We start from the raw sequence: 17,228 nt of genomic DNA, 5'->3' as shown, positions 1-17,228 counted from the left end.
TCTTTACTTTAAGAACTCAGTTTTTGTGATTTATCTTTTTTGTTCTTTGATAGTTGATGGGGTTTATGCTGATTTCTTCCTGTAACAGCTATTTTCACATTTGTGATTTTTTTGTCCTGACATTTAGAAATTCTTCCTTTCATTTCTAGATACTCCAACTTCTTTGTACTCCTTGGTTACTAGACCTTGTGTGGCCAGGTAGCTAGGGTGCTCAACTCATAATCTGAAGGTTGCCAGATCAAATCCCCCGTCATACCAAACATGCTCTCCCTTTCAGCTGTGGGGCCATTATAATGTGATAGTCAATCCCACTATTTGTTGATAAAAGAGTAGCCCAAGAGTTAGCTGTGGATAGTCGTGACTAACTGTCTTCCCTCTTGTCTTATACTACTAAGGACAGCTAACAAAGATAGCCCTCATCTAGTTTTGTGCAAAATTAAAAAACAAACAAATCTTTGATTCCTTTTCTTTGCTGGATTATCCTTTTCTACTGCTTCTTTTTTTGTCCCTTCTTACTTATTTCACTGTTGTTGGATCAAGTTGTGGTCCTTTTAAGTATTTATTCTCCTGCTTGTGTATGTTATTGTTGTCTGGCTCTCTTTCTTTACCTGTACGTTTTTGGGATTGTTTAATTTTCACTGGAGACCTGGACTGAAGTTGTACAAAGTTCAGTTCTTCCTGTCCTTCCTCTTCTTCTACATTTTTGGGATTGTTTAATTTTCACTGGAGACCTGGACTGAAGTTGCACAAAGTTCAGTTCTTCCAATCCTTCTTCTTCTTCTTATCCCCCCACTGCATGATGTTTAATCCATTACTTCTCTTGTCAGTAATTATCCTGTCATGTACAGTACTTTGAATGCTCACCTGTACTCTGCCTGCAGTTGGTCTTACTTTCTGTTTACAATCAGTTTTCATTTTCTCCCCACAACTTTTCAGTTTTACTCCTTCTCCCATTTCCATTTCTCATCCCTCTTATTGTATCTGTGATTTTTTTTTTTACCTGGTCTAAAATTAGCCATGATCAAAGTGTCAGACACCTTTCTATGCATCCTTACTGACCCATCTTCCATATGTTTTCCACATACCATCCATCACACTCATGTTGTTGAATTCGTTTCTCTTCACTTCTACCTAGCATTAATCCATTTTGCATTCACTTGCATCATGAGGATCTTTATTGCCTGGGGCTATCTTTCCTGTTCTTGAATAATTGGATGCTTTTGGTCCTTTTCTTGGGTGGTTTCCTCTTCTTGCACCTCCCTTTGTTTACAGGTGATTGATTGACAGGAATGAACTATAGCTCGAATTCTTATAAAGATAAAATACTATTAACTTGCAGAGAACATCTTTCATTGCTTCATTGTATTTTCTGTTTCGTCCTTCACTCCCATTAGAATTTATTTTTATTGTAGTGGTACTCTTGTTTTTGTTTCAGTGATGAATGAATTTTCAAAGCAGAATGGTTACATTAAACACCTATGCACTAGAAATAGAAGACCCTTATATCTATTATTACAAATTTAATATGCTCACTATATAACACATTAAAATAATAGAATATCTTATAAGAGTGTTTACAAAATATAGGAACTTTTATAATTTCCATTATTTATGAAAATTTAAATATCTGCTAAAGGTTTTTTTTAACTAACTCTCAGAATAACAGTATCTATAATATCTTTATTGATTTATTAGTTTCAGATATTTTAAACTTATTTATGTTTCTTGTTTTTTGTAGTATGCATTATAAGTATTTGTAAATTTTCACCAACTATAGGAGCTTGTTGAAACTAGCAGTAGCTGTTTAGCACACTCTCTGATGAAAATGGTTTCAATGATGATGAATGAGTCTTGTCCAAGAAACACCTCATCCTCTGAATTGCAATATCTTCACAGCTGGTTGGTGGGAGTATTCATCTTCTCGACTATCTGGTCTATTGGAGGAACCTGTGATGAGACTGGTCGTGAAGCATTTAGTTTATTTTTAAGAGAGCTATTATCAGGAATGGTTAAAAATTGGCCAGTTCCTCATGCAGTTGGCAAAATTACTTGTCCTTTACCTGATGATGGTCAAGTCTATGACTTCGTTTTTGAGGTAAATTCTGTCAATGAAATGATTAAATAGCTAATGCCAAACAAACATATAGGGGCCACAAAAATGCTACATTTTATCACAGATAAAATAAATTGTGTATTATTTAAAAATTTTAAATAAAATGGTACTTATATTCAATAAGAGATGACAATATCATTTCATTTACTGCATTCATCTTTAGGTCATTGCATTTTAAATAAAATACTAGTTTTGACCTCTTATTATACTTAAAGATCAAGGAAAATTTAATAATATTAAAAAAGTCGATAAACATGTATTACGTAAGAACATGGATGAATATAACATTCTAAGAAGTGCAAAAATAGTGAACTATAAAATTAAGAAAAAGCAAAACAAACTACGTAACTGTAAATAATCAAAGGCAGTGTGAAGTACTAATTTTTAAGGATTATATGAACAAATAAAACTGGATACAGTTTAGGACTAATGAAACTGACAACAATTAAAATATAGCAGAAAATAAAACACTGTCATAGAATGTATTTTTGATATTGTTGTTTCATTTGACAGGTTCTTTAAAATTACTTACTAAAAATAAAGTCAAGTCCAGTCACATCATCATAAATTAGTTTATTCCTACCTGCAGGCTACTACCATTTGTACAGCTCTACTTGTACATTTAAATTTATAAGCAACATTTTCACTTTCTAATTCAACAAATATTTACTCACTAGCATTAGTACTATGACTAGTGTATAAATAAACTTGTTTAATTTTACAGCTAATAAATGAAGTGACTGAATGTATATGATAATCAAAACTATCTAAATAATGTACTGACTGATTGGAATTCTAACATTTAACAGCTGAATGGCTCATTACTAACTGCTTACTTTTATTTATACATTGTGTGCCAATCTGTATATCTTAGTCAAATGTATTAGATCTTAACCTCATGCACTTTCTAGCTAACATTTAAATTAAAATCAAATGGTTTGTCCTTTCTTGTGGTTGGTATTGTGCAGTTATACAATGTAACTCTTATCAGGATTAACATTAAAACAACTTCTCAACTTATTACTATCCAATTCAAGTGTTTCCATGTGTAACATTGATGGTGTTCCTTAATCTCTATATTTATTGTGTAAGACTTTTCTGAGTGACTATTCTTTGGATACAAGTACTAAATTTCCTCTGTCACTTTAGATTCTCTAACAAACATAAGTGATGGCCTGTTGCTTCTTTTACTGCTGTACATTTTTCAAGACCAGGCCAGTTTATTCCACAAAGTGGTCTCTCCACCTTCAGATCATCAGGTGGCCATGCAGTCAGTGGAATACTTCTCATCTGCATGCTTCTGCCAATTTACTCAAACAACAAGTTACTTCTTTTTTTGGTCTCTGGTTCTTCATTCTCAAACCATAGCAGTAAATGTTCTTAGTCAGTACTAGACCAACCAGCACCTTTTGCTTCCTTCCTGTTTTGTTACTTCCTAATCATGTGGTTCTTCTGGATTGTAGTGCCAATATGGTACTTTGTTTTCTTTTCACTCCATTTGAATCTTTGTCTTAATGTTTATGTGTCACGTATCCATTTCTACTCCTTTTAGTCTGTAGGTTTTGTCAGTTTGATATATTTGCTATTAATGCTTGACATATTTTTCCCTTCCTCATATATTTTCCTTTATCCAGATTGATCTTTCCTACCCAAAACTTTGGCATCTCATGAGGGACATTCTTTATTTTTAACAATTTTACTTCCATCCATTTCCCTCCTTTATTTCCAGTTCTGCTCTCTCTTTCTGCATTGTCCACACATCCTCCTTTTGTGGTTTTCTCATTTTCATCTTTTCATTCTCTGACACTGTACACCATGTTGGGTTCATTAAGTAATTCAGTTGGTTTGTTCTTCCTGAATCATGTTCCAGGTGCTGTTGCAACAGATCAGGCACCTTATTTTTTTTACTGGCATCTCACCTCCATTATTCATTGAAGGAAATTCTTCAGTTAGGCATGTGAACTCTACATCATACACTCTTATCTCACAGTCTTCTTTGGGTAGCTGTTTCTTACTTGTCAAGGTACTGTCTGTTGCCATTCTTCAGACTTTGGTGCATCTCTGACTGGATAAGTTTATTGTTTCTGTATGTATGTATATTTTTCCTCCAGACTATCCATCACATTTTATCTCACCTTGTTTTTCTACTTTAGTATGAGAATCCTTATCACTTTCCAGTTTGAAGATGTTGATGTAGTGGACCATGAAATAGACCTCCTGAATATGTGTGTGATCACTTCTATTCAGTAGATAGGGCAGTGGTGTTTTGCTGGTGTAGATGGTGTTTGATCCTCCAATTATGTATGCCACCCCCTGTGTGTGGGGGGATAAGGTTGTTATTGTACAGAGTTATTTAGAGAGTGAGGTTGCATATATTTTTTTAGAGGCGATTCACTTCTGTACAGTCAGACCCAACTTCTCTTCAGTTCTGTCTGACATATGCCATCCATATTTCAAAATATACACACCCCATCTCTGTGAGGTGGGTCGTGATGATTGGTGTTGTGCCCAGCCTTTATGCAGTTTTACATTTAGGGTAAAGTTGCATATCTTTTACAGAAGCAATCCATTTCTGTGTGGTGGGACCTGGAGGTTGATGTTGTGCTCCAGCTTGTGTGTTGTTCTGTCTGGAGAATGATGTTGTTTTGGAGTAGGTCTCCAACATTGAAGTTCATCTCTCCAGTTGAGATCTTTCACTCTATCATCATCTCGATGTTGGTTCCCAAGGAGTGGTTTTGGATTGGAGCTGAACAAATCAACATAAATCCTCACGCTTGTTGATAGTATTTCCTTATACTAACTCAATTTTGTAGTTTTGTCTCATCATTTTAATATCTTGATGATGAGAAACCCACTTAAAATAAAAATGTATCTCAGAACGGCTGGTATGGGTATTATCACTTTTATTGATAAGGAGAGAACAATGTTTCGACCTTCCTGAAGATGACCTAGGAATACTGCAAATCAAATAAACACAACGTAACCATTGAAAAAACCCAGATATTAAGTAGGGAGACAAATATAAACAAATACAAAATGAAAGAAGCCTTACTTATACAGCAATTAAAACCAAAATTAAACCAATATAAAGGAACATATTTATACCTATACTAATTACTAACCTAACATCCACTTGCAACACCCCCTACAATTCTGTACCCTTTTGTACTCTTGCTCCTGAGACATGTGTCCTTCAACTGTCATATTCTAACTCTGTCTTTCATAACCTGAAGATGACCTAGGAAGGTTGAAACGTTGTTCTCTGCTTATCAATAAAAGTGATAATACCAATACCAGCCATTATGAGATATATTTTAATCACTGTACAGTGGGACCCATAGGTTTATATTGTGCACACATGCTTCAGCTTCTATGTGGTCCCATCCAGAGGTTGATGGTGTTTGGGACAAAGATTCTCGATCTTATGCTCCACCTTTGAGAGTTTTCATTATCTGATGTTGATGTTGCACAGTGGGTTCACCATCTGATTGAGTGTGTTTTAAGGTGATTTGCAACATTGCCAAATTCCATAATATTTCTTTGGGGGTACTGTGCTACTGCATATATGGGTGGTTGTGAATTTTTGCACATGAGATTCATTTAGTATATTGGTTTGAGAAGCATGTAATTATGTTCTGCTGAACTTGAAGTGAAGATGGTGTAGGTCCTTCTCCTGCCATTGGTCAGAATTTGTAATCCCAGAGCTACTTGGTTTTGGGTTGGAGTTGATAGGCCATGTATGATTTGTTGCACCATAGTACAACCATTTTAGCTTTTCCCACATTCCTGCCTGTAGATGAGTCTTCTACAGCCTTTCTTCACTGGAATTGAGATTCTACTATATTGTGGTTTGGATTGCAACTCACCTGTTTTCTTTTCTCTCCCTCGTTTACACAATGGATTTAGAGTATACCTGGTACATAAGTGGTACAGTTTCCCATGTGTGTTCCTGTCCCAGTGGGGATTTACTCTTCATGGGTGTTCTTCAGACATTTTCAAAGGATATTTTTGTGTGTGTAAATGAATGTTATGTATCATATTTGAAGTCATTATTTTCTCATACTGAAAATATATTTCCTATAGGTTCATAACTTTGCTTACACTTCTCACCCATCTTCCCCACTGAAAGCCTGTACTTCCTTTTTTGCCTAATTTCAGAGTGATAGTTTTATAGAATCGAATAAAGGAAATCAGATTTGTCATGAGGTTGCATCGCACTCGTATTGATGGAGGGTTGTCACATAATGATTTACATGTGAGACACAGTAAACCACATTGATCATAAAATATGTGAGAGTTTAAGATATCAAGCAAATCCATCTCCTAAAGGTGGTAAGTCAAGTAAGTTTTGCATGAAAATGTATGTATGATTTAAAGTTGGGTTAGTAAGTAAATATGAATACTATTTTTCATGGATGATGTTGTTGTGTGTGTAATAGACAGTTACATTATTCTGAAAGTTAATGTGCCCATTATCAAATTTGCATCAGTTATTAGAGACATCAAGTAAATGATCTCTTCTGTGAAATCAACATTTCTAGACATTTTAGTGCATGTAAAGCCTTACTTTCATTTTTTTTTTGATTGAAGTAACAAAGATTTTTAGATTTATGATTTGGGAACTGAGGTATTCAGACAGTTGGCTACTTTTTAGTATATACTAATAATATAGTGAAATTACAGTTACATACTTATTCACAGTTCTGACATCTACAGAACCATCACAGTTGCATACTTATTCACAGTCCTGACATCTACAGAACCATCACAGTTACATACTTATTCACAGTCCTTACATCTACAGATATATCACAGTTACATACTTATTTACAGTCCTGACATCTACAGAACCATCACAGTTACATACTTATTCACAGTCCTGACATCTACAGCACCATCACAGTTACATACTTACTCACAGTCCTGACATCTACAGAACCATCACAGTTACATACTTATTCACAGTCCTGACATCTACAGCACCATCACAGTTACATACTTACTCACAGTCCTGACATCTACAGAACCATCACAGTTACATACTTATTCACAATCCTGACATCTACAGATATATCACAGTTACATACTTATTCACAGTCCTGACATCTACAGCACTATCACAGTTGCATACATATTTGCAAAACATAATTTAATAAAAATGTGAAATTTCCTTTTATTGCATAATTATTAATTCTACCCATGTTATAGCCTCAAAAAAGGCAGTACAAGTAGTAATTTACTAGGTTTGTACGTTTTTATCAAATATGTTTGATTTGACTATTTTTAGTTGAGCACAAAGCTACACAGTGGACTCTCTGTGATCTGCCCACCACGGGTATCCTAACTTAGTTTCTAGCAGTGTGGGTCTGCAGACATACTGCTGTGCCACTGGGGGGACATCAAATAAAAGAGAAAGTAATGAAGTTTATCTTTAAGTTGGACAAATAATTAATTAAAGTTTTTAACATATAAAACTAAAAGAGAATGACCTAAAATAAAAGATTGGGTTTGGGATAGATATGGTATGGTTTGCTGTGACAGAGTAATTAAGTTTCTTAGCTCTGAGAAAGTACATTGTTAGGAATGAATATTTTACCATTAGAAAGTATGAAGTTCAACATGGTAGGTATCATTACTAATCACTTGATTTACAAAGACTAGACTCTTAAAATGACAGTTTACAGAAGTAATAGCCACACCTGATTATTTAATTGGTGAACCAGTACAGTGCTTTTAAGAACACCACATTAAAAGTTATTCAAATTAAATTGTTATAATTATATCTTGTGTATCTTGGTTCCCATAGTTATTGATAATTACAAATAAATAAAATCAGATAAAAATTTGTTAAATTAAAGAAAAATTAATCAAATGTTGAACCAAAGGGTCTTTTTGTTAGATTTTAAACCATTCAAGTAAATTTGCTTTTACTTTGTTTTATCATTAATTTCTTTGTCCTGGACCTTTTAAGCATTTTATCCAGATTATATTATGCACATGTTGTTTCAACCTGCAGTGTAGGTTTGTGTTTATCATTTATTTGTTTAATTGTAGAAAAAAACTTATTTTCAAACATTTGATCACAAAAATGGAATATTCCACTCCCTTATATCTTTAATGCATTTTCTTACTGACAGTTCAAATATATTAGAAATTATGAATTTTTACCATATTTTGAATTAAATTTTTGTTTTTGGATGTAATTGTATAAATTCTGGAACTTTTCTGATGTACTAATTGAAAAACTTCATAGGCATATTGTTGTTATAATATAGCTACCTTGTTTCATAACAGACAAAGGGAAAAGGTCAGTGGCATAAGTGGAGCGATTCTATTAAATCCCTGGATTCTGACAAAGTAAATATTAGGGAAGTTATTGTTCCTACAGTGGACACTGTTCGATATTTCTACCTTATGGATCTCTGTATTTTACACAACAGGTCTGTATGATAATTTTAGTTCATTCTCTTTTACAGCTATAGAAATTGAACTATTACATCTAAAGTATCTTGTTGCAGATTGCACAAATCTAGGAATATCTTTGCTATTAATCCCAAATTTAGAAGTGATTAGCTAGAAGAAACACAACTAAACAACATAACCAACTATCAACTCTGGAGCTACTTCAATCAGTCCAGATAATTTATAGTTCACCTACACAACTCATGAGCTACTCCTGTCAAACCTAATAACTTATAATTCACTCACTACCAACTCTTGAGTTACACCTGTCAGACTAATGAACGAATGATTGCAGTTTTCTTAACACATTTTATGTATCATGAATTTTTATAACTAAATTATTTGGTATTACAGCTGATATTAGACGAACCCTTAACTATTGAGTAACAATATTTTCTATGTGCTTGTATTTTCTCTTTAGACCATTGCTGCTGGTAGGACCTACAGGAACTGGCAAAAGTGTTTACATACAGGACAAACTGCTAAATGGTCTACCACAGAATAAATTTGTACCTTCTTTTATGACTTTTTCTGCCCAGACTACTGCAGGACAAGTTCAGGTAGTTATATATTTATTTTTTGTATTTTTTCTTTGATACGTTTTTCTCAAACTACTTTGAAACAGGCTCAAATTAATAATGTATTAACTGAGTAATTATTAAAGGTTTTTATTTCAACCTGTGAAACCACCACATAATATGTATAGCATACTGTTTTGTCATTAGAGATTAGTAACCACACACCAATAACATTATTCGAATGACTTTATCATAATATTAGTAGTTCTATAAGGATTGTTTTACATTATTGGATTAATATATAAATTTATCACATAACTAAATAGATTTCATAAGCTAACAATATTTGTATGGTTTTACAGCTAAAAGCACTCCTCTCATAAATGATACTCAAAATATTATTTATTCTATCATGCTACGGTGGGTGTTTCTCACCTCAAGGACAAATTGCAACATTAAGTTAAAAAGAAAGTTGTAGAAAACAAACTTGCAATCATTCTTTCATATATCTAAAACAAATCCATTCTTTCAGCTAAAGTTTATCCAATTAAAAAAAATCTTATTTGATTTATGCATAAAATGGAATTTTGGTTATGGGTTAATTTCTCTGAACAAAATCATTAGCATTTGTGAACTTCTTGAATTGTTCTAAGTACAATGCAGCACTCATAGTGAGGAAAGTCAAAATACTGTTCACTTGATCTTTTAACTTAAATAAAAGTGTAATTTTATTGACTTTAGCTCATTCATGTTTTTTTATCTTCTTTTAACTTGATGATGTGAAGTGATTTTCAGTATCTCAGCTTTACGAAGTTGTAGACTAGTGATCTAATAATGTCTAGTAGAGGACTCTGCCATATAACTGATCGTAAGTGGACAAAGATCACATGCACAATAGGTATTGTGCATGAACTTAGCTTAAGCTATTATTGTATGTTTTGTTTTATTGGATGACATTCCCAGCTGGGTTCTAATACAAAATATATAAAATATTTTTAAAATAACTTGTCATTTATATTTTAAATTCAGATAAAGTAAAAAATATAGAATGAGAGAAAAAACAATTACCCATTAATTTCTATCTTTACAGAACTGAAAAAAAAAACTAAGACATTTTTACGTTTCACCAGTATATCAGCTATTATGACAATAGTTCTGCCAATAAAGGCGTCATTAGATATAGACTAAACTATTTGTAAAAGATATGTGTCTTTAACAAAAGAACTGAGAGGAACTTTAACATTCACTCTGTGATAGGTAAGGTGAAATATAGTGAGGTGTTGTTAATTTGATATTTGTCTGGATTCAATTTTATATTTATATTCCTTTATAAAATTTCTGTATTATTTTATTTTCTGTCAGATTTGTAAGCTTTGAAGTTTCTTTCCATATGTAATTAATGTTTATATGTCCATGAAAATTGTTAAAAAACTAAATAACATGGAAACTTTAGAAATAAATAAGAATTTTACAATGAATCCAGACAAAGTTCTAAATGTACAAATCAACCTGTCTCAAGATACTTCTGGTTCTTTCGCTAAACATATATATATAAATCATGAAACTAGTTCTATAATTATGAAGTTTCACCAATGGTCTCAACTGTTAATTGTACTTCTGTCTTTGTTTATTTTACAGGATATTATCATATCAAAATTGGAAAAGCGAAAGAAAGGTGTGTATGGGCCTTCTTTAGGAAAGCGTTTTGTAATTTTTGTGGATGATCTGAATATGCCAGCAATGGAATTATATGGGGCTCAACCTCCAATTGAACTTCTGCGACAGTATATAGATCACAACTATTGGTAATAATTATGTAACACACTATACAGAATAATTTGTAGTTGCAGAACATAAGAAAAGCCATTTTTTAAAAATATATTTCAGCTTTAAAATTGGAAGGTTCTGCTATATATTGGTAAACTCTACAGTGGAACCAATGTTGTTTCAGGCTTTAATTGAATTTTGTTCTGATTATGTTGTTGTGATTTTAACATACACTAGTTGTTCTTCCATTATAACTTTTGACAGTAAGTAAGGTTATTTTTAGAACATCCAATATTTGATCAGTAATGTAATCATGTACACAAGTTTTAATTTTCAGTAAGGTTTTTTATATTTAAATCAACATTCAACAGTTAAAATTGTATTTAAAATAAAAATATTAACTGTTGATTTAAATACTAAAACTTTTTTTACAGTTAAAACTCTCATGTTTGAAAATTATTATATCAGTGATCAAAATGTCATACCTGTTTAAAATTATTCTTCCTTACTGCAAAAGATGTAACTCAAAATAATACTTATAATCAGTAAGGTAAACTCAAAATAATACTTATAATCAGTAAGGTAAACTCAAAATAGTACTTATAATCAGTAAGGTAAACTCAAAATAGTACTTATAATCAGTAAGGTAAACTCAAAATAGTACTTATAATCAGTAAGGTAAACTCAAAATAATACTTATAATCAGTAAGGTAAACTCAAAATAATACTTATAATCAGTAAGGTAAACTCAAAATAGTACTTATAATCAATAAGGTAAACTCAAAATAGTACTTATAATCAGTAAGGTAAACTCAAAATAGTACTTATAATCAGTAAGGTAAACTCAAAATAATACTTATAATCGGTAAGGTAAACTCAAAATGATACTTATAATCAGTAAGGTAAACTCAAAATAATACTGTTAGTACTATACTTTTTTTCTTTTCTGGTGATAATAATAGTAATCAGCTGTTGAAGTGTTTATATATTGTTCCATATATATTAGTTCCCCTAACTTCATAATGGTTATAAATTATTGATATTAAATGTTCATTTCTAGCTCTTATATACATTATTAGTTCTTAATGTTGTTTGGATGTTAGGACAAAAATGATTTTTTTGTGAATTACTTTTCTTTGCCAGGTATGACAAGAAAGACATGGCTAAAGTGCGTTTGACAGATCTACAGTTCATTGCTGCCATGGGTCCACCAGGAGGAGCTAGAAATAATGTCACTCCTCGCCTTCTACGCCACTTCAACATAATTTCTATGAATTTGTTCAGTGAAGACACAATGAAACGTATCTTTTCTACTGTTATGAACATCCATTTTAGGGTAAGAAGATGTTTTAAAAGTTTATACAATCTGTTAGTGGCATATAAAAATTTTAAATTGTTAAAAAGTTATTAGCTGTGTCTTTTCTAATAAATTTGGCTCAATTAGTATAATAAGTTATAATAATTTATTGATTACATTTTGTACTTAAACATTTATATTAAAATTTAGGGACACTTTTATTTTAGCTTCTTTGTTCTTAATCATTCATTATTCTAGAACAGTAACTTTCCTCTGGATATCTTCCCCTTGGTTGAAAATATTGTTTGTGCTACAGCTGAAGTATACCATGCTGCTCTTGCTAGCTTACTTCCAACACCAGCCAAGTCTCACTACACTTTTAACTTACGAGACTTTGCACGAGTCATTCAAGGATGTTGTCTCATTACTCCACGTGGTCTGGGGAACAACAATACCTTGATTCGGTATAGTGAGCCATAATTAATACTTGTTTAATTTTATTACCATTCAATATATAATACTATTATTGCTTTCTTGTTTTATTGTATATTTATTTACTGTAAGTTGTATCAGTCAAATAAGTATTGTTCAATGAATGTGCCAGAAAATATTACTAGCATACAGAATATGGCCGTGAAATTTGTCTTTATTAGTCCATGTGTTCCCAAGAAAAAGGAAATAAATACAGCAGTATTTGGCACTGTTCAATTAGGTATCATATTGAACTCACTCTAATATCAAAAAGGAAATAAATACAGCAGTATCTGGCACTGTTCAATTAGGTATCATATTGAACTCACTCTAATATCAAAAAGGAAATAAATACAGCAGTATATGGCACTGTTCAATTAGGTATTGTATTGAACTCACTCTTATATCAAAAAGGAAATAAATACAGCAGTATATGGCACTGTTCAATTAGGTATTGTATTGAACTCACTCTTATATCAAAAAGGAAATAAATACAGCAGTATATGGCACTGTTCAATTAGGTATTGTATTGAACTCACTCTAATATCAAAAAGGAAATAAATACAGCAGTATCTGGCACTGTTCAATTACGTATCATATTGAACTCACTCTTATATCAAAAAGGAAATAAATACAGCAGTATCTGGCACTGTTCAATTAGGTATCATATTGAACTCACTCTTATATCAAAAAGGAAATAAATACAGCAGTATATGGCACTGTTCAATTAGGTGTCATATTGAACTCACTCTTATATCAAAAAGGAAATAAATACAGCAGTATCTGGTGCTGTTCAATTAGGTATCATTTTGAACTCTTATATCAAAAAGGAAATAAATACAGCAGTATCTGGCACTGTTCAATTAGGTATCATATTGAACTCTTATATCAAAAAGGAAATAAATACAGCAATATCTGGCACTGTTCAATTAGGTAGTATATTGAACTCATATCAAAAAGGAAATAAATACAGCAGTATATGGCACTGTTCAATTAGGTATCATATTGAACTCACTCTTGTATCAAAAGGGAAATAAATACAGCAGTATATGGCACTGTTCAATTAGGTATCATATTGAACTCACTCTTATATCAAAAAGGAAATAAATACAGCAGTATCTGGTGCTGTTCAATTAGGTATCATTTTGAACTCTTATATCAAAAAGGAAATAAATACAGCAGTATCTGGTGCTGTTCAATTAGGTATCATTTTGAACTCTTATATCAAAAAGGAAATAAATACAGCAATATCTGGTGCTGTTCAATTATGTATCATATTGAACTCACTCTTATATCAAAAAGGAAATAAATACAGCAGTATCTGGTGCAGTTCAATTTGGTATCATATTGAACTCACTCTTGTATCAAAAGGGAAATAAATACAGCAGTATCTGGTGCTGTTCAATTAGGTATCATATTGAACTCACTCTTATATCAAAAAAGGAAATAAATACAGCAGTATCTGGTGCTGTATTTTATCTAAATCCACTGTTAATGGTTTTCTAGCCATGCTGTGTCTTATCTGAACGAATCATTCGTTAATCTGAAGATGACCTAAGATGGTTGAAGCATTGTTTCATACTTTATTTTAATTAAATATTAAATTAAATTTATTTTTCATACATGATTTGCTATTTTGTATAGTGTTTTGAACTGTATTATCATGTATTAGGAAGGAAAAATGTGAAGAAAAATATTTACCTTTAACTTGTTATCATTTCAATAACTATATGTAAATAATATATCTATTTTTAACTGTTACTTCAAATATAACTAATTACTACATATAGTGCTTTAGTTATTATCAGTTACTGGTTAAATTGTAATTGTGTATTAGATTGTAATTGTACTGGATGCTAAATCTATTTGCTTTAATTTTTTGAATTGAACTTTCACATGTGATATTTTATAAGGGTATAAATAAATGTATTAACATGCAGTTATATATTTATTTTTAGATTATGGGTGCATGAAGTATTTCGTGTATTTTATGATAGGCTAACAGATGACGAAGATAGACATTGGTTGTTTAGGCAAGTTTTTAAAATTTTGTTTCTCTGAAAACTTAAACAGTTACTCCACCCTGCATAGTATTAAGTTTTGCAAATTGTATAGTGTTAAATATTTCAGTGTGAAAGAGAAAATTTCTAATTAATTATAAGATAGTGGAATCATTTTATTTTACACTGAATAAACAGCATTTTTTTTAATTGATTTATTCTTCATGTAAAACATTTTTGAAAATCCAAAAGAATGCTTGTTATACAGTTTTTTGGAAGCTTTTATGAATTATCATTCAGAAAGTTTATTTAAAATAACTGTCGTAAGTTATTGGCCATATGTTCTTCATTTATCATCTGAACATTTAATAATGATTACCGTTTCAAACTTTTTTCATCACACAAAAAATCATGAATAAATATTAACATTACAAGATCAGCTACTAGAGTAGGTCAAATAAAGAATATTTGATTAGTAAAATTATGTTCATTAATCTTACCAAACTGCATCCATCTTAAATCTAAATTATTTTAAATAAACAAGTTTGTATTATAATTTTCATCATTTACTAGTCAGAAAATGCTTGGTAAAATACAATTTATAGAAAATTTATGGCCACCCTTGACTAAAATGAAATATGTAATCCAAAGTTGGTTATATCAGAATCCGTAGCTTATTGTTAAATTCTCTGTGAGTAGATTTTTAGGTGATACATACATATTATTATAAACCAAATTAATGTTCAATTAACAGTTTATATTTTGACAGAAAGTGACCTGTTTTTTAACTGATCGTGAACCAGATGTTTCCTATATAATTTCATATGGTGTCATTCATTCTCCGCTTTTCTCAAAGTTTTTTGTACTCTTTCATCAATTATCAGTGCACAAATGAACCAGAAGTGCACACAGTATGATACTTTGTCAGCTCTTTTTGTGAATATTTGTTCTTATTGATATATTTAATTTTCACTCAAAGTTCTTTCCAGTTACCATTTGATATATCTATTGTTTCAAAATTTAGAAGAACATTTTCACTTCTGAACTAGTTACAGGTGCTTCTTTGTTCCTTTGTAATGTACTTGGTTTACTCTCTGTTTTAAATTCATGGCTTGTTTTTCCAACTTCTTTGTCTCAGCTGGTATGTAATTTCTGTGTCTTTTCCTTTTATACCAGTATTGGTTAATAAATTTATTTGTAGATTTGCATCTGTTATAAGTCTAATTTTCTTTACTTAGACATATTTTAATATATTTTTTTATACCTAATCTTAGAAAATTGTAACTTGTGAGCAAAAAAGCTTTCTGTTTGTGGTTTGTAGCTTATCTGTAATAATACAAGGGCATGTCTGTATGTATGTGACCACCATAACTCCGAGTGAAAAGAACCTAGAATCCTGAAATCCTGAGACACCACTTATTAAAGTGGTTTGTTTTTTATTATTTAAATTCAAAATCACAGGAAAAGTCAAAGGGAAGGTTACTTTTATAAACAGTCCACATTCTGTAAAGGAGATACAAATATATATAGTTTATATCTTTATGCTAATGTGAGTTCAGAATACACACCCTGTCATAGTCATCTGAAATAAATCAACCTAATATACTAGGCAGAACCAAGTATTTTCACTTGTAGTATATATAGATACATAAATATAATTTAAGAACCACAACAGACCTTTAAGTATGGCTAGACCATTTCATCAACTAAACTAAACTTTAAAAATAAACATGAAACACTGAAATGAAACCTTATCATTTAAATATTTATCAAGCATTCTCTTAAACATTTTTTAAAAAATTAACTGCATATACCATATGTGAAAGTAATCCATTCCAAACGTCAACCACCTTGTTAGAAAAATAGAGCTGGCTTAACTGAAAGTGTCTCCTACCCTGTAACAATTTATATTTGTGTACTATAGCCCTACCATTCTCACAGTTAAGTGTGAAAAAATAATACCTCAACACTATCACTTTCCTTAACTTTTTTATACTTTTTTATATGTTTGAGATGAATCAGGAAATAAATGTACATCCTGATTGTCTAACATATGATAAAGTACTTTGGAATAAATCCACAGTTATGTGTGCTATAATGCATGATATGTCATAATGTAAATCCTGATTGTCTAACATATGTTAAAGTACTTTGGAATAAATCCACAGTTATGTGTGTTATAATGCATGATAGATAATAATGTAAATCCTGATTGTCTAACATATGTTAAAGTACTTTGGAATAAATCCACAGTTATGTGTGTTATAATGCATAATATGTCGTAATGTAAATCCTGATTGTCTAACATGTGTTAAAGTACTTTGGAATAAATCCACAGTTATGTATGTTATAATGCATGATATGTCATAATGTAAATCCTGATTGTCTAACATATGTTAAAGTACTTTGGAATAAATCCACAGTTATGTGTGTTATAATGCATGATATGTCATAATGTAAATCCTGATTAGCTAACATATGTTAAAGTACTTTAATTTATTTAAAGGCCTAAGTGCTTGAAAAATTATAATTTAATTATGAAAAATGAAGAACTGAAATGATTTTAAGATTGGTATTCTTGCCTTAATTTTCTGTATATT

At 31.1% G+C, this 17,228-nt stretch overlaps 1 protein-coding gene across 1 annotated transcript in view; it reads left to right on the top strand.

Annotated features, from left to right (window-relative positions):
• Positions 1–17,228, top strand: part of LOC143241727 (dynein axonemal heavy chain 12-like) — a 96,339-nt gene that overhangs the window by 23,076 nt on the left and 56,035 nt on the right. The window contains exons 14-20 of the mRNA XM_076484954.1: positions 1,778–2,095; positions 8,408–8,553; positions 8,997–9,135; positions 10,732–10,898; positions 12,004–12,196; positions 12,416–12,621; positions 14,587–14,661. Coding sequence (XP_076341069.1) covers positions 1,778–2,095; positions 8,408–8,553; positions 8,997–9,135; positions 10,732–10,898; positions 12,004–12,196; positions 12,416–12,621; positions 14,587–14,661 — 1,244 coding nt within the window. The remainder of the gene's footprint in view (positions 1–1,777; positions 2,096–8,407; positions 8,554–8,996; positions 9,136–10,731; positions 10,899–12,003; positions 12,197–12,415; positions 12,622–14,586; positions 14,662–17,228) is intronic.

The sequence above is a fragment of the Tachypleus tridentatus genome, unplaced genomic scaffold, assembly GCF_004210375.1.
Source record: "Tachypleus tridentatus isolate NWPU-2018 unplaced genomic scaffold, ASM421037v1 Hic_cluster_1, whole genome shotgun sequence".
Lineage (NCBI taxonomy): Eukaryota > Metazoa > Arthropoda > Merostomata > Xiphosura > Limulidae > Tachypleus > Tachypleus tridentatus.
The sequence above is the reverse complement of the archived record's forward strand: the minus strand, read 5'-3'. Positions and strand labels throughout refer to the sequence as shown.